We start from the raw sequence: 21,201 nt of genomic DNA, 5'->3' as shown, positions 1-21,201 counted from the left end.
TCACTGGACTGCTACACAGAGAAGAAACACAGTTTCCTATAGGCTGATACTAAATCTAGCACAGTTACTATGCTTTTCATGTACATGCTCACTCATTCATAACATTAACTGAATACCTACTATAAGCAAAGCATTACTGTATGTGCTTTACAGGTTAGAGATTAACACATACGACTGCTCCAAGTAGCATCCAAACTAGTGGGAGAAACAGTATGGACATGAGGCAGAGCAAGGAGCCCTAACAGAGATGGGACAGTATGGAGAGCACTGGTAATACTTTGCACTTGCATACGAGTATTTTCAAACATTGCACAGATACTTAGAAATGTATAGGTAAAGAGGAAGCGTTATCTTCTTCCGTATGCTTGGACTCTCAAAGTAGTTATTCCTACTACTCACACGCGAGGTTCTCCTATAACTTTCATATATGAATATTTTAATGTCTATTCAATTGAAGCTCAATTTTTGTGCTCCCTACTTCGCTAGTGTATCAGGCACAGACACTGTAGATACTTTCAAAACGAACAAACTGAGCCAGCTACTAGAGCTCCCCACAGTAGCCCGCCCCACTGTATCAGATGACAGCATCACACAGGTGTGGCACACAGAAGTGTGGCCAAGGTTCTACCTAATGTGACCTGATCACACTCATGAATATTTGTCACTTTTAGTTCCACAGCAGTGAAAAGCTTGGCAAGGCAGAAATACAGAAAAGCTCAAAAAAGAAGAAATAAGAATTTATAAGCAGTCACTTCATATTAAGAAAGTCTGAGTTTTATTTAGCATTATATGTGAGGCACTAATGAGAGTAAAGGAAGAAACTAAAGATTGATTCCACATTCAATTTTAAGGAGTCTAGCGATAATGAAAGCACACAGACTGTAACCAATCCTGAAAGCATGAAATGTCGTAGGTTCACAAGGAGATGGTCTGAATATCTACAAAGTCTTTCCAGTCTGAAGACTCCAATACACGTTCTTCTGCCATTTTCCCCAATTCCAACCTAGAACTCTACGGACAAAACTAACAATACAGAAAAATTTTTTGGACAAAGGAGCCTCTTAAGGAGTATGATGTTGGTCCTAAAAACAAGTGAACTGGCCTAGTGGTCCATCAATATAATGTTCCCAAAAGCCTGAAAGTCTTAGTACTTAAATCTCGGACTAGATCAAGGAGACAATTCTTTTTAAGCTACAACTTCATAATTACATAGAAAATCACTGTTCTTCAGTCAGTAAATTCATACTATACTAAGCATTTTAAAGTAATTTTTCACTTCTTGGCGAAAGAGCCAAAATAATTAGAATTTTAGAAATGAACAAGGAGATGCATTCAAGGTCAATAAAAGGAATGAATGACTCAACCATACGTACTCCCAAAATAATTAGTTTTGTCCAGGCTGCCAGAATAAACGAAAAAATAAAAAATTAGAAGCTGACATACAAAAAGATATTTTTAAAACTACTACAGATATTGAAAAAGTAAAAAGAGCTTTAAACATGTTGTAGTATTTCCTTAGAAGAGCCTTAGTTGAAACATAATTATCATATAAGCAAAGTAAGAACAGCAAGAAAAAAACCCCTAAAAATTGGTATTGAATTACATTAGTAAGGAGTCTGTATAATATCTTTAATAATTCTATTATTTCTAAAGCTTTCCAAAGAAGGCCATTACAATTCTTCAGTTTATTGCAAATGTATCTTTTAAAAAAACAAGTCAGCCCTACTATTGAAGCTATAATACCAATTTTTATTTATTGGCACTAAACTGTAAAGCATAATGAAGAACACCTTATTTAAATAAAAAGAGGATAATATTTCACTGGGCAATAAATCCAACATTTATTTCTTCTCCATATCTACATCCAATGGTGATATTTTATAGGCTAGCTTCTAAACAGATGCAAATTTTTAAAAATGATGAAAGTGTTTTGCTCAGGAATACTATTGTTTGCATACCGTATAGGTTGACAGCAAATACTAGTTTGCCAAGCTTCAGATGGCAAAATGCTAAGTTGTGAGTTCAATATTGTCCAGCCAGTTGTTCTTCCTTGCCCTGGAGACTCTAGTGGTCTGTGCTGTTGACAGATCACCTTGTAGCCACCACTTCTCTTCTCACATTGAATCCACTATGGTAGAACATTCATGTCCTTAAGATGCAAGGCCTAGCAAAAAGCCTCCCACAAATCCACTGGATATCACAATGTTCTGTTTGATAAATTCTGTTGCCTGAAACACAAAGTAAGTTTAAAAAAAATACTCTTAATTATGCTACAACATCGGTGAACCTTGAAAATATTATGCTAAGTGAAAAAAGACAGACAAAAAAGAACAAATATCGTATGATTCTACTTATATAGTCAAATCTATAGAATCAGGAAGTAGAAAAGAGGTTACTAAGGCCTGGAGAGAGGGGTAAATGAAGAGAATTAGTGTTTAATGGACACAGAGTTTCTTTGAGATGATGAAAAAGTTCTGGAAATAAATAGTGGTAATGGTTGCACAGAAGTGCAAATGTACTCAATGCCACTGAACTATACAGTTAAAAATGGCCGGCCTGTGGCTCACTCAGGAGAGTGTGGTGCTGATAACACCAAGGCCACGGGTTTGGATCCCATATAGGGATGGCCGATTTGCTCGCTGGGTGAGCGTGGTGCTGACAACACCAAGTCAATGGTTAAGATCCCCTTACTGGTCATCTTTAAAATTAAAAAAAAAAAAAAGTGGTGAAAATGGCAAATTTGATGTTACATATATTTTACCAAAATAAAAAAGACACAAGGCTGGCTCGTTACTCACTTGAGAGAGTGTGGTGCTAACACCATCAAGGTCAAGGGTTTGGATACCCAAACTGGCCAGCCACCAAGAAAATAAAGATGCAAATTTTAAAAAATAGTCTTAATTATTGAATCTGGCACTAAGTAACATTTTCAGCTATATTCCTCAATTAAATAAACATTTAGGCTGGCTGGTTAGCTCAATTGGTTAGATCACGGTGTTACAACACCAGGGACAAGGGCTCGGATTCCCTTATCGGGCTAGCGGCCAAAAAAAAAAAATTGAGAAAAAAAAAAAAAATTTCCAGCTTTGAGAAGTTTGCTGTATTTAAAAAAAAAAAAAAAAATCAGCAAAAATTCCTGTGCACCAACTACCACAGGTGCCAAATGCCACACAAGATTCCAGAGTTATTCATTACAAACTGAAGGAGTCTAGAGCCCACAGCCAGGCCCAGTAAGCAACTTGGCAACCGAGATAACAGGTATACAGCAGCAATAATCTGAGAGGTAAAAGGAAATCCGTGTTATAAAGCAAAGGTCAAGGGGGTGGGGGGGAAGAAATCTACCTATAGGGCAGATGTAAATGGTCCATTCATCAAGTTATTAACACAGATCATTTAATAAATTGCCACAGCAGGCACAATGATATTTATTAAAAATCCACTTAGTCAATAAGAAAAAATGTATAAGATCAAAAAAACATCAGCCTGATAAAATGTTTAACCCAAATAAAGTCATGAGAAAATCATTAGACAAAGCCAGACTGTGGGATATTCTGCCTAGATGCTTCAAAAACGTCAGTGCCATGAAAAGCAAACAAAAAAAAGAAAACACAGATGAGAGGACTATTTTAAAATTAAAGGTGATTTCACAGATATGACAACCAAATGCAATATATAATTCTTTTTTTTTTTTTTTTTGTCTTTTTGTCTTTTTCCGTGTCCGGCAACGGATCACAACCCTTAGTGTTGCCCCTGTACCGGACCGGGGACCGGCAACGGGATCGCAACCCTCGGTGTTGCTCCCGCGCCTCGCTCAGCCAGTGAGCGGGAACCGGTCTGTATGTGGGATCCGAACCCTCGGGCGGGAGCGCCGCCACGCTTCCCAAGCGGCGCACTTATCCAGTGCGCCACCGGGCCGGCCCCTATATAATTCTTGATTGAGAAAAAAAGCCATAAAAGATATTTCGTGGAAAAATTTTAATATGAACTGTATGTTAGAAAATATTACTGTATCATCTTAAATTTTTTTTTGAACTAATAATGGTATTTCTTGCTGCACAGGAGAATATCCATACTCTTAGGAGATACATGCTGAGGTATTTAGGGGGGAAAGAGTCGTGATATCTTAAATAGTTTGGAAAGAAAAAAGTATAAATCTCACCCACGTACAGATAAAGTGAATGAGGTAAAATGTGAACAATTTGGTGAATAGGTGAAGGGTATTTAGGTACTCACTGCATTTTTCAACTTTTCAACTGGTTTGAAATTTTTAAAAATAAAACATTGGGGGAGTAAAAGGATAAAACAAAAATAAAGGCAAGGGTGTATTCAATTCACTTCTAAACAGAATACATGAAGAAAAGAGACAAAATACATACAATAACAGTAATAAAACTAACATATTAATCATATTAAAAAAATATACATTGGGCCGAGCCCGTGGCGCACTCGGGAGAGTGCGGCGCTGGGAGCGCAGTAGCGCTCCCGCCGTGGGTTCGGATCCTATATAGGGATGACCGGTGCGCTCACAGCGCTCACTGGCTGAGCGCGGTGCAGCCGGTCTCAAAAGTACAAAAAAAAAAAAAAAAATACATCTTTAAACTATTGTACCTCAAGGAAAAAAATAGTTTTAGTTTTACTACACCATATAGACACACGTACATATTTATAAAAGCAAAGGAAAATTTTTGGAAGAATAATATTATCAGCTTTTATATGCTGATCAAAGTGGGTGGGAGATGGGCAGGGGAATCCATGTTATCACCAAAAAAATAACGATTGATTTAAATGGTGGTTTGATCCCAAATTTTACTTAAAACTCTTGACATATGACCAAAAACACCAATTTTTTTTAAAAGAAGATAATCCCCAGTCTCATTTTCTGCTAAGTGAGACATATCAACAATAATAACAACAGCAAAAGGACACAAAATTGTATAACGTCTTAAAAAGCCTCCCACAAATCCACTGGATATCACAATGTTCTGTTTGATAAATTCTGTTGCTTCTTCAACTACATTGTTGATTTCAGGTGCTGCTTTATTTGCTCGTTTCTTAATCTGTTTTTTTGCTTTGTTTACATCTTTTTCGACTCTCTTCCAGTCAATCTGCACATAGCCACTGTGACTGGCAATCTGCAAAAATGTAATAAAAACGGTTAATTCTAAACCAAGTAGGTTGCTAACTAATCTATTACCCAGGAATACATGAACATTTAGATTTTTAAAAAAATCTATGAAACTTACAGGTAAGAAATTGCTATTTATGCACTAATTTTTTCATTCAGAAGATACTGAGTACTTACTCTGTGCCAATGCACTGAACAAGGGAGACATTAAGTCCCCACCCTCAGAGAGCTTCAGGTTCGTTAGGGAAAACAGACATTAAGCATAAGTAACTACTTAGATGTGATAAACACTGTGTTAAGAACAGTATAGCGTATGATGGGAAAAGATTACAAAAAATATATTATAACTGTACTGTAATTCTATCATACCTTTTGGAATAGGAAATTTAGATAAAAAGATACAGAGTATGCAAATTATATAGCTAATAAAAGTACCTTTTCATTAAACAGATGTTTAATTGCTAGGGATCAGAAGCTAGTCAGTTATTAGGTCACTAAAAAATCTAAAGTAGCCTGATAAAGGCCCTTCATTAACTCTGACTCTACTTAAATCAAGAATATTTTCTGGAGCTGACCAGTTATCTCAGTTGGTTAGAGCATAGCTTTGTAACACCAAGGTCAAGGGTTTGGATTCCCACACTGGCCAGCCTCCCCCCCCCTCCCCCCGCAAAAGAATACTTCCTGGTAATTGCCTTTGAAAGTAAAATATAAAGAAATATGCTCTACAAGTTTCATGCCAGTTCTTTTAATAAAACTATAGCTAAATGCATATTAATTGTTAAGAAAAACCCTCATATGGTGCTACTGAGACACTGCAAAATCTGAACAGGAATAATAGGGTATGTGTAAGCCAGTACGATAAATTAGTGCCTACAAATAATAAAATCAGAATATAAATAACCACGAGTAGTGAACAACTAAGCCATACATACCATAAAAAACCACATCTATAAAACTCACACATTCTTTGTAACCTTTTAATGCATCACTTTGACTTTTAACCACATATAAAATACTTCAAATAAAAATATCAGATTTTATATAAATAGGTTGACTGGAAATCTTAGGTTTTATTTTCTCTGCAAATGATTCCCTTGAAGAATTTTGTTTATCTGTATTTCTTCTTGTATTTATTCAACTACTATTACCTCAAACTCCAGCCTCAGCAAAACAAGAGTGGTGAACAAATAAAATGGCAAGTGGTTGCTTTTTTGGCAGTACCTGACACAGCAATTTGGGTCACAGGTATGGAGGTGATGGGAAAGAAGCCTTTTCTACATATAAATTCAAAAGACTTCTTACTCGCACTAAATAATCAAACTAGTTGATTACTTTAAAGTTTTTGGAGAATTTAACTTTTTGCCGAATCTCAACATATTTTCTTAATCCAAAGCTTGTGAGAAGTATAAAGATTTTATGTATGAATATGGCTTTATTTTTTGGATAGAACAGAACCAAAAATACTGTCTATGCTACCACTTATCAGCAATCCCCAATTCAGTTGTCATTTTCAAGACTTAACATTTTAGGGCCGGCCCGTGGCTCACTCGGGAGAGTGCGGTGCTGATAACACCAAGGCCCTGGGTTCGGATCCCATATAGGGATGGCCGGTTCGCTCGCTGGCTGAGCGTGGTGCTGACAACACCAAGTCAAGGGTTAAGATCCCCTTACCGGTCATCTTTTAAAAAAAAAAAAAAAAAAAGCTAATCTTCCACTTAGCTCAGTTGGTTACAGTGTGGTGCTGATAACACCAAGATCCAGGGGTTCGATTCCTGTACCAGCCAGCCACCAAAAATAAAAATTCTGGGGCCGAACAGTTAGCTCAGTTGGTTAGAGTGTGGTACTGAAAACACCAAGGTCCAGGGTTCAATTCCTTTACCGGCCAGCCACCAAAAAAACCAAATAAATTAATAAACAAATTCTCATAAACAGCATTCTATACATGATACATAAAAATATTTCCACATAGCCATTTGTCACTGAAAATTAATAAATCTGGGGTCATCTGAGATAAAGATTTTGTATAGTTTAAAGAATCCTCCATATTTTGGGGTAAAGTGTCAGTTACAGGGAAAATGAAAAATCTTGAGATGTTAAGACATTAATGCCTCGCTGGGGTCTCCTTCCCCAACACTCCAAGCAGAGTCTTCCCTCTTCTCTCTCAGAACCACACACACTCTTCCAGCTCAGCACTGACCAATACTAGCTCTCCCAGTGAACCGTGATTCTGTGTGTCTCTAGAGTCCCTGACAATGCCAGGCAAATGAGACACAGTGAATGAATGATAACAAAGACAGTGAATAAACACTAGATCCTGTATTAACCAACTTGGCTCAAATAATGACTCTCAGCAACAAACTGGCTGGGCTAGATTATCCCAAAGAGCCCTTTCATGTCTACTAGTGAAAGAATGATCTCTGTCTGATGCTGAAGTGACCCGCTATCATTGAAAAGATTTCCTTAAGATGTTCATTATTGGGCCAGCCTGTGGCTCATTTGGGAGAGCATGGTGCTGACAACACCAAGTCAAGGGTTAAGATCCCCTTACCGGTCATTTTTTTGTTAAAAAAAAAAAAAAAAAAAAGGAGAGAGAGATGCTCATTATTTTCCCTTGGAGGCAAATCTGGTTAAACTGAAGGATACCAGTCCAAATTCAGCAGCATGCTCCAGTGCAGAGTTGACCAAAGACAAGCAATCTATCCCCAGTGGGGTTCAAGGTACATCCAACTTAATTGACAAATACCTTCTAAGTATTGACCACATGGGACCCAATTCAGTCTTGTCCACCCAGAACTCATCTGAGCAATTACAGGGAAATACAAGCCAACAGATTGGGGAGGCGGTGGGGCAGTGATAACTGCTTTTTGAACAACATTTGACTTTCCTACAACATTTAATAAAATTAGGTAAAGAGGTTTCAATAGAATAAAACTTTCCAAGTTAAAAATAATTCCAGGCTTTCCAGGACTCATGTCTGGCTGGAAGGCTCTAAACAGGTAAACAGAGCTTTTTGTTTGTGAGCCTTACTATATAGTGATCTATATGGGGCTGTTTCATTGGGGAAAATTCTCCCATCCCCAACTCCAAGTCTTTTTTTTCCCCCCACATAACATCCCAACTCCAAGTCTTTAGATCATTTTTCTTGAACTGGTCAATTTTCCCAGAGAAAGAAAAGCCCCATCCACACATTTAGAGGTTTCCACCAGCTCTTAGTGCCCAATTCTTAAATATGAGCAGACAACAAAGATCATCAGGCATGGAGGAAGTCCTTTAACATGAAAACTAAAGACCAAAATAAACAAGTGGGGGTGAGGGTGTGTGGAAATTTAGAGGAACAGACTTTGTACAAAGAAATTTAAAAAACAAAACAAAACTGGATCATTTATGTCCTCAGAGAGATTAAAAAAGATAATGCACAACTGAAAGAGCTCCCAACGGCCAAAGCTGGAACAATTTGAACAATAAAATAAAATAGTATTAGATTTTAACCCAAAGTATAAAATACTCATGAGTTCATATTGATATAAATCAATGGCTGAATAAATTAACAAATAAAGAAGAGACAAATCTTCCAGCAGAAAATTTCTAAATAATTCATGTATTTACTCTGTCCTCAGGGAGGTGGAGTATAACTCCCACTCTTTAAGTGTGGGCTGTACATAATGACTTCCTTCCAAAGAGTACAGTACGGAAAGGGTGAAAAGTTGGCGGGTACTTTCTTATAGGGCTGGTGAGGATGTACGGACACGTACTTTCTGGAAGGCTAGTTGACAATCAAAAGGCTTAAATACATATATTTACTTAAGACAAGTGTGCCAAGATGTATATAAATGGCTATATATTGTGTTGTTTGTAAAACTGAAAAAATAAACCATTAGTGAGCATTCTGTGTAGATGCTAAGAATTCCATGGAAGCAGGACAGACCATTTGGATCAACACTGGACCTGCAGTCTATTAAGGCAATCACATCAAACTAGCATCTGGTGATTTAAGGAAAACTTTCAGCCTCTGCCACTCTCTAAGAACCTATCCTCAATTCAAATTAGAGAAGACATTCAACTTCACTATCTCTCACCAGCCTTCTTGGTCTACAGGCATGCAATTAAAATGGTTTCCAAAGATGCTAGTGCTCCACTAGACGATGTATTTCTAAAGGTCTTACTGAAGGGACTATATTCTAAACATTGTGCTGGTTGAAATTATGGATTGGGGGAAGACAAGTCACACACAGTAAATACAAGGGTACTTCAAAGAGCTTGTGAGAAAATGAAATTAAAAGATAATATGTTATAACACCAAAGTCAAGGGTTAGGATCCCCATACTGGCTAGTCACCAAAAAACCAAAATAAACAAAAAAGAAATGTCCAATTAACTTGTCTAGGGAAAAGGAAATTAGTACCTTAAGAATCAATTAAGAGTTCAAAGTGGTTGCCTCAAGGGAGGGAAAAATGGGGGTAGTGAGGAAGGCCAAGGATTAATTTGTAGCAAGTTTTGTATTAAGTATTTGACCCTTTGAATTGTGTGCATATATAACTCCAAAAAAACAAAAACTAAAAGATTTATATACCATTGTCTATTTTAAGATGGCAGTATGATAAATATCTACCAGAAAATACTTAATATTATTATTCGAAAAGCTTTAAGTTCTAAATAAACTATCTATAAATATGAGTAAAGGTCATAAAAATATGAAAGTGGGGCTAAAGAATTTTAGGCACTTAGCCTAAAAGCCATTTGTTACTCTGTTTTCCCTTTCACTTTCTTTCTACTGAGTTTTCAAAGCAGTTATATTTTTGGGAAAAATCAGTTTGATGCAGACATGCCCTGTGTTCCTCTGCCTTAGAGACTTCAAAGAGTATGTGGACTAAGCATGGAAAAGTAGGAGGTGGCAATGGCAAAATGTGGATTTGAATGGTGCATACTGAATGGACTTCTGAAAAAGTGACATGCAGAATGGATTAAAATATACAATTCTCTCTATTCTTTGAGCATTTTAGGAAACTCTGCTTCAGTCCAATACCCTTTTATGCTAAACAATAACGACAACTGAGTCTTCAAAATAGCTAGAATTAACTAATTATATATGATTCTATATAAACCCAGGTCAAAATCAGCTTAAGCAAATTCTCTTCTGTACCAATGCAGGAATCCAAAGGACTAAATTTAGATAGTAATCATATTCTTTTTCACCTCTTATAAGTTATAAGCAATTATTCCTAATAATGTCACCAATAGAAAGAAAATATATTTTGTATGTGTTAATCTGTGCTTAACACATACAAATCCAGTTCCTTTGTACTTAAGGCAACTATACTGGTTATTACATGATCAAAGTCTTAGGTGCTGAGGTCAGATTTTGATTACTATGAACATCAATCATTTAAAAAATCTGGTAAAACTGACAGTTCTCTGTATCTTTAAAATTGTTGCTAACATTCATTCCAAGAGATTTTAAACTTTTGGATTTACTATATTTGATCTTCAGGGAATGATATTTTTGGAAAAATATATACAAAATATATGTGAATGCCAGATAATATCCTGATAAATATCCTCTAATGGCAAAGCATTATTAGACCTTATACTTAGAGGAACATGAACAAAACTAAAATTTCAAATCTACCTGCCTCAGAAATAGGATTATGAATGATTTTTCTAAACCCAATTTTCCACCTTCTATATTATTGTTTCTCTAGTTTAAAAAAAAAATGTTAGAAATTGCTAACAGCAGTTTCCTCCAAGGAGAAAAACCACATGGCTAGGAAACAGGAAGAGAAAGAGAACTTTTGAATTTTATATATTATGGGTGTGTGAATTTTAAATAAATGTTTAAAATGGTCAGGATGAGTAGGTTATATTACTAGTGAAATGTTTATTTAGCCAGGGAGATGCTTCAAGGGAAATTTAGGTAAGTAGTAAAAAAAATTAAGGCACTTCAAATTTTAATAGTTAGCTTTTTAGTACCTGGAATCAAACTATGCTTAAGGAACTTGGAAGTATTTAAATTGTTGTCTTCATGACAGACATCAGCTTTCAAAACTCATTGTAGTTTTTCCATAACCTGATGCCTAAAAGAAAAATTTCACCTTCTATTAAAACAGACAGGAGGCAAATGGCTAAACTTGACTTTCTCAGTTCCCAAGGGCTACCTATGTAAGCAGAGGCAAGTGTCAAAAGCTCTGACATACCTGAAGGAGAAGAAAGCCACCACCCACTGCGGTTGCCGCAAGTTTTCCAACTTTCTGGAACAAAAATCCCGCACACCTTTAATGAAAGAAATAACAAAAGATGAGAACAATCTATGTACCAAACCCTCTCCCTCTGCCACTTTTCATTGCTTTCCTAATAAAATCTTAATGTCTTCTCATCTCTCTCTTTTTTTTTTAAAGATGACTGGTAATGGGATCTTAACCCTTGACTTTGTGTTGTCAGCACCACGCTCTCCCAAGTGAGCTAACTGGCCATCCCTATATGGGGATCTGAACCCGTGGTCTTGGTGTTATCAGCACCACACTCTCCCAAGTGAGCCACGGGCTGGCCCTTCCCATCTCTCTTGATCATGTCCCTTAGCTGCCCAGAAACCCTCAATATATCCCTTCAGTTACATAGGATAGCCAAAAATGCACAATCTAAAATGTCTTAGATTTGTTTCAAAATAAGGAATGGAGGAGAGATGAGGCAAGGAATTCACAGGAAAAAAAGAGTGGCTACTGAAAGTACGGGTGAGTACTCGGAGATTCATTATCCTACTTATATATTTGCATACATTGAAATTTCCCATAACAAAAATGATTTGTTGTTTTGTTTTGCTTAATACCATCAAGATGTTTCATACACTTGGCAGAGCCCCACTCTACCCAAACCTTCTGCTCCAACCCAATTAGTTTCCAAACAGGTCATCACCTTTGATCAAGCTATTAATCTCCCTGCTTCTAAGAGTTTCCACCTAGCTTTGCCTATCTAAAGCTTTCCTACCCTTTAAGGTCCTGCTGGAGGTCCACGTTTATGATTACACTATTTTAGCCCACATTTCTCATGGCCTCCTCATCTAATATCTATTTTTGTATCAAACCTGTTTTGTCTAATTTATCCTGTAAGAGTGTCAGCCCATACTTCTTTTGTGCTTAATTGTCTCCTTCAGTGAACTCATATTCCTTTCAGTATTCCAGATCCATACTGTGCAAAAGAATCCCAGATTTCTAACTGTAGCCTTCTGCACTAGGTTGAATGCCATCTCCCCAAAACTCTTGTCCTTCCTGAAACTTCAAAATGTGACCTTATTTGGAAATAGGGTCACTGTAGATGTAATTAGTTAAGATGAGGTCATACTGGAGCAGGATGGGCCCTTAATCCAACATAAGTCATAGAAATAGGACACAGAGGGAAGATGACCATGTGGCAGAGATTGGAGTAATATGTCTACAAGCCAAGGAATGCCAAGGATTGCTGGTAATCACCAGAAGCTAGGAGAGAAACATGGAACAGATTTCTCCCTCTGAGCTTCTAAGAAGGAACCAACCCTGCTGATGCTGGAGTGAGCAGTTTTTGGGACCTGAACCCCATGGGCTCTAAAAGATTTTAAAAGGATGGAGTTTTTTTCTTGGCATGCACTTCTCTGAGTTCCCTCTTTTCTCATGGCTATTTGATACTTTGAACCTTGGTAATGGAGGAAGATGACATTATTTACATAAATGTAAAGTTGTTTTCCAGCCAGCCTGAAGCTGCAAACTTGCAGATTTGTATGTACTATTCAGACCCTGGGAAACCAAAGAAGACATCAGTAAAGCTACACTGATTCCACCCCTCCAGCAGGATCCTGAGATAACAGCGAGGATGGAGCAGAAACTAGAAGGAGCCTTGGTGAGACCTTGTACCTGGCTCCTTGCACGGGACCCCCACAGCTCACGTCTCTCTCTCTGTCTCTCTCTGTCTCTGTCTCTGTCTCTCTCTCTCTCTCTCCTGCTTTTCATTTCCCACGTTCCATTCCCTTAACCCCCTCTTTAAAAACCCCTCAGTAAATGTGAGACTTTGAGATGGCTTTAGTCTGGCCATTCTCTTTCAGGTTTACTGGGTTAGCCTAACATCTCTTCTCAGGTCAACAGTATTCCTGAATAAAAGCTGACTTCCATTTTCACCAACATTTGGCTTTTGAGTTATTTGTTTTTAAAAAGGGGCAGACAGCCAGACCTATGCCCAGTAACAATGACACCTTGATTTCAGACTTGTAGCCTCCAGAACTGTGAGAGAATAAATTGCTGTTGTTTTAATCCACATAGTTTGTGGTACTTTGTCGCAACAGCCCTAGGAAACTAATACACCTTCCTAAATGAAAAATTTACACTTTCAATTACATGATTGGTTTTTCTAGCACCCAGAACCACCTATTCAAAGTGTCCCAAAGCAAACATCATCTTTCCAGCTAAACCGACTGTTGCTAAGGTCCCAATTTATAAATGATAGCATCATTCTCCGAGCTTGCCACCTCATAGTTATCTCAGACTCTGCCTTCTTCATCCTTGGAACAACTGATGGCAAAGTTCCATATACTCTATTTCCAAAACATTATTTGACTCTTGTCTTCTCTTTTCCATTCTCAGGGGCATCATTACCTTGCTTCCAGACCACTGTAAGGACCCTCTAACTGATCTTCACACATTCCACCTCTCCTAGCAACCACCCATCCTCATATTAGTTTTAATTTCTTATCGTGATCAAAACTGTAACTACCTACAACTAAATATAATCTCCTCAGCCTCCCATTCATGTCCTGAATTGTTAACTAGTTAGGTTAATGCCTATTTTGTTCTAACATACAACGCATTATCACATAAGTTTTATACCCAAGAAAATTGCAAAAATGTACTACACTGAATCTAGTCATTGCAACAAATCACCTGTATAATATTAGAGTCCTATTACCTAGCTCCTGGGCCGACACCTGGCTATCATCCAAATGTATATATTACTATAAAGAATGTATCCCTCAGTAGGGGATTTAGCAACAAAGGCTCAGAAAAGGGAGAAGAGGTGAGCAGCAGCCAGGTCTCCACAACAACCTGGGGAGCATATGTATCCTCTGCTAGATGGCATTAGTCACTAAAATTAACCTACTACCTCCCACTGCTGTGTCTCTAGGCTTTCCAAGAAAACTGCTGCCAATAATGGGGCTTCTCACCAAGTCTGGTCTACAAGGAGAAACCATACAATGACTTGATAATTCTATTTCCTAATTATTTTTTAGTCTCTTTTAAAATTGGAATTTAGGCTCTGACTCAAATTAACCAATCACCTATGGCACCAAACTGTGAGCTTTTTTAAGCAGAGAACCATACCTTGAATTATGGGAACAGAAATACAATCAGTCTGTGGAGAATCATCTGAATGACCAAGGCCCTGACCAGGCATCTCTTTCTTCTAATTGTAGGCTTTTTTTCATACAGCAGCATTAATAAGCACACATCACGAATAAGTACTGCACCTCTGCACCACAGAATCTTTTTTTTTTTTTTTTTCATCGCACCACAGAATTTCTACCATGAACTGACATTTACAAAAAGGCATAGAGGGGCTGACTGGTTAGCTCAGTTGGTTAAAGTCAGGTGTTGATAATACCAAGGTCAAGGATTCAGATCCCTGTACCGGCCAGAAAAAAAAAAAAAAAAGAAAGAAAATTTAATTTTATACTTATCAAGTAGAAATATGTAAATATTTCAATTAAATTGATGTAAGATGAATTTAACTTAGAATCTAAGAAAAAAATGATTATTCACCCTAACTTCAAAAATTCTCTAGTCATGAACATTTTCAAAATAAAGGGTTTATAAAAAACAAAAAAGAAAACCAAAATAAAGGGTTAAACTTATTTCTGCCCCTTGTTATCTGGCTAATCTTTTATTCCAAGAATAAAAGAATTAGAAATAGTAGCGACTGTGTAATCATGTAGCCTGAAATGTTAACTGGTGAGGTTTATGCTTATTAACTCCTCCTTAATGTACTCCACAGTATTATTACAGAACAATCAGACCTTTAATTCCAACATAGAACCAATGTTCTTCTTCAACGTATTATCATTATCTGAACTAGCCCACAAAAAAATAGAATCATCTGTATAATCATCGACAATTTTTACTGAGCATTTTATACTGCTCTCTACAGGGCTGACAATCCTAGAGGTCAGTTCTACTGTGGGAGTTCCTCGCAGGTTTTTCCAGTTGTTAGCACTGAATGACAAGTAAAAATTTACATATAATTAACTCATATTTCTTCCCATCTATCACTGAACCAGATCCACTACATTTGCTGAACTTGAGAGAGGGCGAAACATAAAGAATCAAAGGAAAGATGAGGAGGGAAACTAGAAGTGGTGGGCATGGCGGGGGGGCTGGGGGGGACCGCCCCTACCCAACAGGGAGCCTCTGAACCTAGATTAAACCAATTATAACTCAGAGAAAAAGGTCCGGCCCATGGCTCACTTGGGAGAGCGTGGTGCTGACATCACCAAGTCAAGGGTTAAGATCCCCTTACTGGTCATCTTTTTCAAAAAATAAGTAAATAAATAACTCAGAGAAAAGCCTCAAAGCAATGCTTTTCCGGAATTAACAGTGTACACCCACTGAATGTGCATGGTGACTCTGGCCCATGTTTTAAAGGATAGCAGTTCAAGTTCCCAATGAAATTTAATGAAAAAGATGTTGTTCTCACCAGCCAGTCACGCCACCCATTACAATCTGGGTAGCTACTGAGTATTTTTCTACCATAGGTCCCGAACTGTGGCCAAACACTCGATTCCACCAGTGGTGTCTTCTCGCATACTCAGTTAAATCCAACACTTCGTAAGAGTCGTCATCGCTTTCACACTCTTCAAAATACAAAATGGAAAAAATAAATTGAGTCAATCAAAAGTCAGAAATGTCCCATACATTTTAGTTTATCTGTTACAACTCACTGTTACTTTTGGCCTACAGTTAAAAATGCCAGGATGGAAACTAATGAGTTTGTTACACTCAATTGCTGAGACTAGGGCTTCAAGAGTCAAGGGCAGTGCAATGATACCCCCCTCGCCTTTCCAAAGGCCCAGGGATCGGCCTGGGGGCACGGAGCCAGGGCCACTTCCGAGTTGCACTGCAGTGAGGGGTCACCCCCCAAAACTCAGTAGGGCCAGGGTCAGAGCAGGATCCATTTCCATCAGTGGGAGGAGGGGGGTCCTCCTCTGAGGGCCGGTGAGGAGCCCGACGGGAAGAAATCACTTCAGAGTCAAGAGTTAAAAAAAAAAAAATTTTTTTTTTTTAAAGAAATACGTCTAATGATGGAGATGAAGAGCCAAGAGGTGAAGTTAAGGCAAGAGTTAGGGCTGTGTTGGGGGTGGGGAGGTCCCTCTCCGCCTTGAGAGGGGAGAGAGAAGTATAGCTCGGAGGGGGTATTCAAAGGGGCTGCCTCAAAAAAACCCCAGAGAAACAGAGCCCCAGGAATCCTGAGGCAGGGGTAGGAGGAGGCGTCCCGGGACCAAGGTCGAGACCTGTGAGCCGCGTCCCAGATACTACTTCGGGCCCTAGCCGCTCACCTTGGGGAGGGGGGTTCCGGGTGGCCATGATACTGCCGGTGGCCTGCTCTGGGGTGGTCCCCGCCCGCCCTCCTCTCCCCGGCACTTTAAGGGCCGCTCTAGGCCGAAATGGAAGTCTATGGTCTCTTTTTTCCTGCTCCTGCTCCTCCTCCTCCAGCCGCGTTGTCCTGTCCCCGCCCCCTCCTCTTCGCGCAGGACCTTCCGCGCAGGCGCAGGGCCCAGGGGCGGGGAGAGGGACTGTGGGATCGCAGCCCCGCCAGGCCTTAAGGGAACTGTAGTCCGTTTCCTTCCGCATCTCCGGCCTCGCCACCGCACCCCCCCCCGATTTTCCATAACCTGAATTTGTTGTTTTGTTTTAAAGAGCCTTAGGGCTGGAGGAATGGGGGGAGGGACGCCACATGGTGGTATAAAGGGAAAATCAGCGTGGTATTGACAAAGACTCTCTTCTTGACCTAGTCAGGAGGCTCCTCCTTGGGCCAGGTCTTTGGCCTGCCTGGTCCAGTTGTAGCAAGAATCCTGCAGTGAGACTCCTCCTACCTTTGATATCTAATGACTCTCAATATCCATTCAAATTCCTCATGCCCCACCCTTGATATCTGATCACCCTGACCTGCCTAAAGCAAGAATCCTCTTTCCCTTGGTGTCTTCTCTTGGCTCTTCCACCCATTGAGCCCCTAGCTCTGATCATTGGCTACACTTCTGCAGTAGTCTGGAATAAAGTCTTCCTTATCATTTTAACAAATGTCAGAATTGCTTTTACTTGGGTTTTTTTTCAGAATAACTTTTTTTTTTTTTAAAGATGACTGGTAAGGGGATCTTAACACTTGACTTGGTGTTGTCAGCACCACGCTCAGCCGGTGAGCTAACCGGCCATCCCTATATGGGATCCAAACCCGTGGCCTTGGTGTTATCAGCACCACACTCTCCTGAGTGAGCCACGGGCCGGCCCCAGAATAACTTTTAACAGTATTTTGAACACTGCACCAGAATTTAAGCATTTGAAGGAAAGGGCTTTTTCAAACCGTGCTTTTCTAAGGAGGCAAGGTCTCTCACCAAGGGACAGAAATGTTTCTAATGCCCTGCTACTGGGAATTGGAACCTTTTAACCCACTTCCTTTTCTCACACTTCCACCAGGAACCCAAGGAGGTAAAGGAAGGCTTCGGAACCTCCTGAATAACTGACCTGGCAGGAGTTACTCAAAAGGACATAATTTTTTAGCATTATTCTTGTTATTTAAATCTGACAAAGGAACAGGCCAAGTTCACCCCGAAGCCCCATGGGACTCTGCAGAATGAAAAACTGTTGATCACCAAGCAGCTAACACAAGTTAACATAAACCAGCCCCAAAACTTGTTTTGAACTTGCATTGCATCCACAGTCGCAGTACAATTAAACAAAACAGCCCTCTCGGTATTAATTTACAATACTAATTTCTAGTTACTATTAAGTAACTTGTGTTCCTTTATTTCTTACTGTATCCATGCAAATAATCAACCTGTTAGGTTCAATTGTATGTTTTTCTTTAATTTAAAATTGATTGGAAAAAGCAAATTCTCTTTTCCCATGACCCAATATAATTTCACTAATCTATAGAGACTAGCAAGAATATGAGGTTAGTTAATCCATAGTGAAGCTATAATGAAACTCGATCATCCTTTCCTGAGCTCCACCTTTCCTCAAGGTCTTCTCTTTGGAAACCTCAGTTGTTAAAAACAAGCTGGTCAGAACTGAGAAAAACAAAAAGCAGACAGAACAACAAACAGAACACTTCTCACTTCCTAGGCAATCTCCCCTCCCCTCCTAGGCTACACTGTCCTGCCCTACTAGATATCTGCATTTGAATGATCTACAGATTCAACCAGTCCAAAACAACTCCCACTATCTTTGAAGCTACCCAAAGGAATGAGAAAAAATTGAGGATCACCTTCTCCTTTCCGCCTTCCTTTTCTCCCACAGGTAAGCATCCTTTCTCTACTTAAATACGTAACAATTGCCCCTTACAAGGTAAAGTCTTACAAGGTAAAATGTAAATTTCTCCAGGCAAATTGCAGGGGGTTGGCAAATTTTTTTGTAAAGGCCAAATCGTAAATATTTCAGGCTTTGGTAGCCACCTGTGGTCTTTGTTGCAATTTTTTTTTAACAATTCCTTAAAAATGTAAAAGCCATTCTCAGTTCACAGACTCTACAAAAATGGGGTGTGGGGTTGGTTCCAGTGAAGTGATGTTTACAACTAATTGATCATAATCAGTTACGGATTTCTTTGTTCCTTCTCCACTCCCACTGCTTTGCATGACTAGCCTTTAAAAAATAAATAAATAAATAATTTTAAAATGGGGGTGCGAGGCAAATTTGGCCGGCAGATTGTAGTTTGCTGACCCGCGGCACACAAGACCCTTCACATTTTGACCTCTCTGGTCTCCTGAATGTATTCAGTTTTCCAAATACACGTGGCTTTTTCCAACCTGTGTGAATTGGTTCGTGCTCTTTCCTCTATGTGAAAGCAGTGGTTGTTCTCTGCTGGACAGCACCCAGACATGCTTTAAGACGCATCTTAAAAAGAGTAAGCTCCACACAGTTTTTCTCTATTTTTCCCAGAGGCCTCTCTCCCTTCCTTCTGATCCTTGTGTTGAATTTGAAGCAGGCAGTTTAGCATTTTGATTAAGCATTTGGATGAACTTTGGGATCAGCCAAACCTGAGTTCAAATTCTAGCTCTGTCCTTCCTAGCTTTGTCTTTGAAAAGGGTGTTAGCTTTACTAAGCTTCAGATTTCTCCTCTCAAAATTTAGAAGGATGAATTGAAAATAAAATCAAGTATGTAAAGAGGTTTGAGCATGACCCATAATGAATACTCATTAAAGGTTAGCTTTAATTATTTAGTCATTTATTCATTCACCAAATATTTGTTGCGTACTTCCAAAGGGCTAGGCAATGTGCTAGGCACTGTTAGTGATAGATCAATAAACAAGATGGGCAAGTTTTTGATCTTCCTGGACATTACAGCAACAAAGTAAGACACACAAATACAGATTATAATTAGTGTTGCTGGAGTGAGCAGGACTGAAGCCATGTTGGAGCCTAAAATCACCCGAGCTTCAGAAAAATTTTAAAAGACAGTTTTTTCTCTCCTTTCTTTGTTCCGGTCCCCTTTCTATTCTTGCTTGCTAAGTAGAAAAATGAGGCTGTTGAAAGCTAATCAGTACCTTGAAAAACTAACAGTTCTTCTTTGAAGCTTGCTAAGTTCTGAGACAGATGTCTGGAGACTGACCATGGGCATCAGCAAGGAAGACATCAATAAAGCTATGCTGATTCTACCCCAAATCATATCAAAGTCCTGCAGAACCCTAAGATAACATCAAGGACCAGAACAGAAATCAGACGGTGCCTTGATGAGAATTTGGACCTGGCCCCCTTACACGTAGCCCCCACAGCTCACATCTCCCTGCCTTGCTTTCCATTCCCTCCCTCTTAAACCTCTCGGTAAATCTGAGCCAGGGAGATGGGTTAGCCTAAATCTTCTTCAGGTGGCCGGCGTTCCTCAATAAAGCTGCCTTTCTTTTTCACCCATTTGACTTTTGAGTCTTTTGTTTCCATTTGGCGGCAGGCAGCCAGACTTGGGTTCAGTAACAGTGAGAGGAAAAGAATGTAAAGGGCATAAGGCCTCACATGTATTATCAATAATCTACTGAGAGTAAAATGAATTAAGTCCCAAATTTAATCTAGTTAAGTCTTTTGAGCTCTTTGGGTCTCCCTTAACTACAAACTAAGGATTGGATTACTAAACTCCCTTCCAATTCCCAAATCTATGTGTAGTATCTCACAGTAATTGTGGTACATTCTCCACCTCCCTGCCCAAAATACCACTATTAATAAGAACTCTAGAAATCCAAGCTACCCTCCAAAGTTTCCTTTTGTGGACTGTATTGTATCCCCCCCAAAATTAGGGTTGAAGCCCTAACCCCCAGTGTGACTATATTTGGAGATAGGGCCTTAAGTAGGTGTAAGGCCCCATAGAAGACCCCAAAGGAGGCACTCCCTAAAACATGGCACTTTTCTCTTCTGGGTCCTAACAATCTCGCCAGCGCCAAGATGCAGCCTAATCGCCGGCGCCAAGGTGCAGCCTATCAGAAATCATTACCCGCCCCCGGCCAATCAACTACCGCCCTGTGTACTAACCACCCTCTCCCGGCTATATAAATGTATGCTTCTCCCCCGAATAAAGTGGAACTTCTCTGGTGAAGTGTCAGCTCGGGTCCTGTCGTCCTTTCATTGGTGCCGAAACTCGGGAGGAGCTCACCCCTTACCCGAGGGGACTCCTTCTCGGACCTCCTTCACTCTCTCGGTGGTTCCTGCTGCTGATGCTTTGCCCTCGTCCGTATTCTCCAGCGCTGGCTCTCCGCACCCACCACCGGCTCACCTAAAAGTAAGTCTCTCTCCAGGGGCGCCATCTTAGGCTGGGCTACCGTAATCATCTGGTATCCCTCTGACGCCTGGCCCTAATACAGACAATACACCC

At 39.4% G+C, this 21,201-nt stretch overlaps 1 protein-coding gene across 2 annotated transcripts; it reads right to left on the bottom strand.

Moving 5' to 3' along the window:
• Positions 1-752: 752 nt before the first annotated feature.
• Positions 753-16,807, bottom strand: FUNDC1 (FUN14 domain containing 1). 2 transcript variants are annotated; one of them, XM_008570482.1, is made up of 5 exons: positions 16,688-16,807; positions 15,829-15,985; positions 11,316-11,391; positions 4,952-5,132; positions 753-2,176 (listed from the first exon to the last, which is right to left on the bottom strand). In XM_008570482.1, the coding sequence occupies exons 1-5, from the start codon at positions 16,713-16,715 to the stop codon at positions 2,151-2,153; spliced, it is 468 nt and encodes a 155-aa protein (XP_008568704.1). In that variant the 5' UTR covers positions 16,716-16,807; the 3' UTR covers positions 753-2,150. The 2 variants fall into 2 exon arrangements, with proteins under 2 accessions (XP_008568704.1, XP_008568703.1); XM_008570481.1 differs by having other exon boundaries at positions 753-2,228; positions 5,004-5,132.
• Positions 16,808-21,201: the final 4,394 nt, after the last annotated feature.

Source organism: Galeopterus variegatus, unplaced genomic scaffold (assembly GCF_000696425.1).
Source record: "Galeopterus variegatus unplaced genomic scaffold, G_variegatus-3.0.2 Scaffold607, whole genome shotgun sequence".
Classification (NCBI taxonomy): Eukaryota; Metazoa; Chordata; class Mammalia; order Dermoptera; family Cynocephalidae; genus Galeopterus; species Galeopterus variegatus.
Note: the sequence above shows the minus strand (reverse complement) of the source record. Positions and strands in the feature narration are given on the sequence as shown.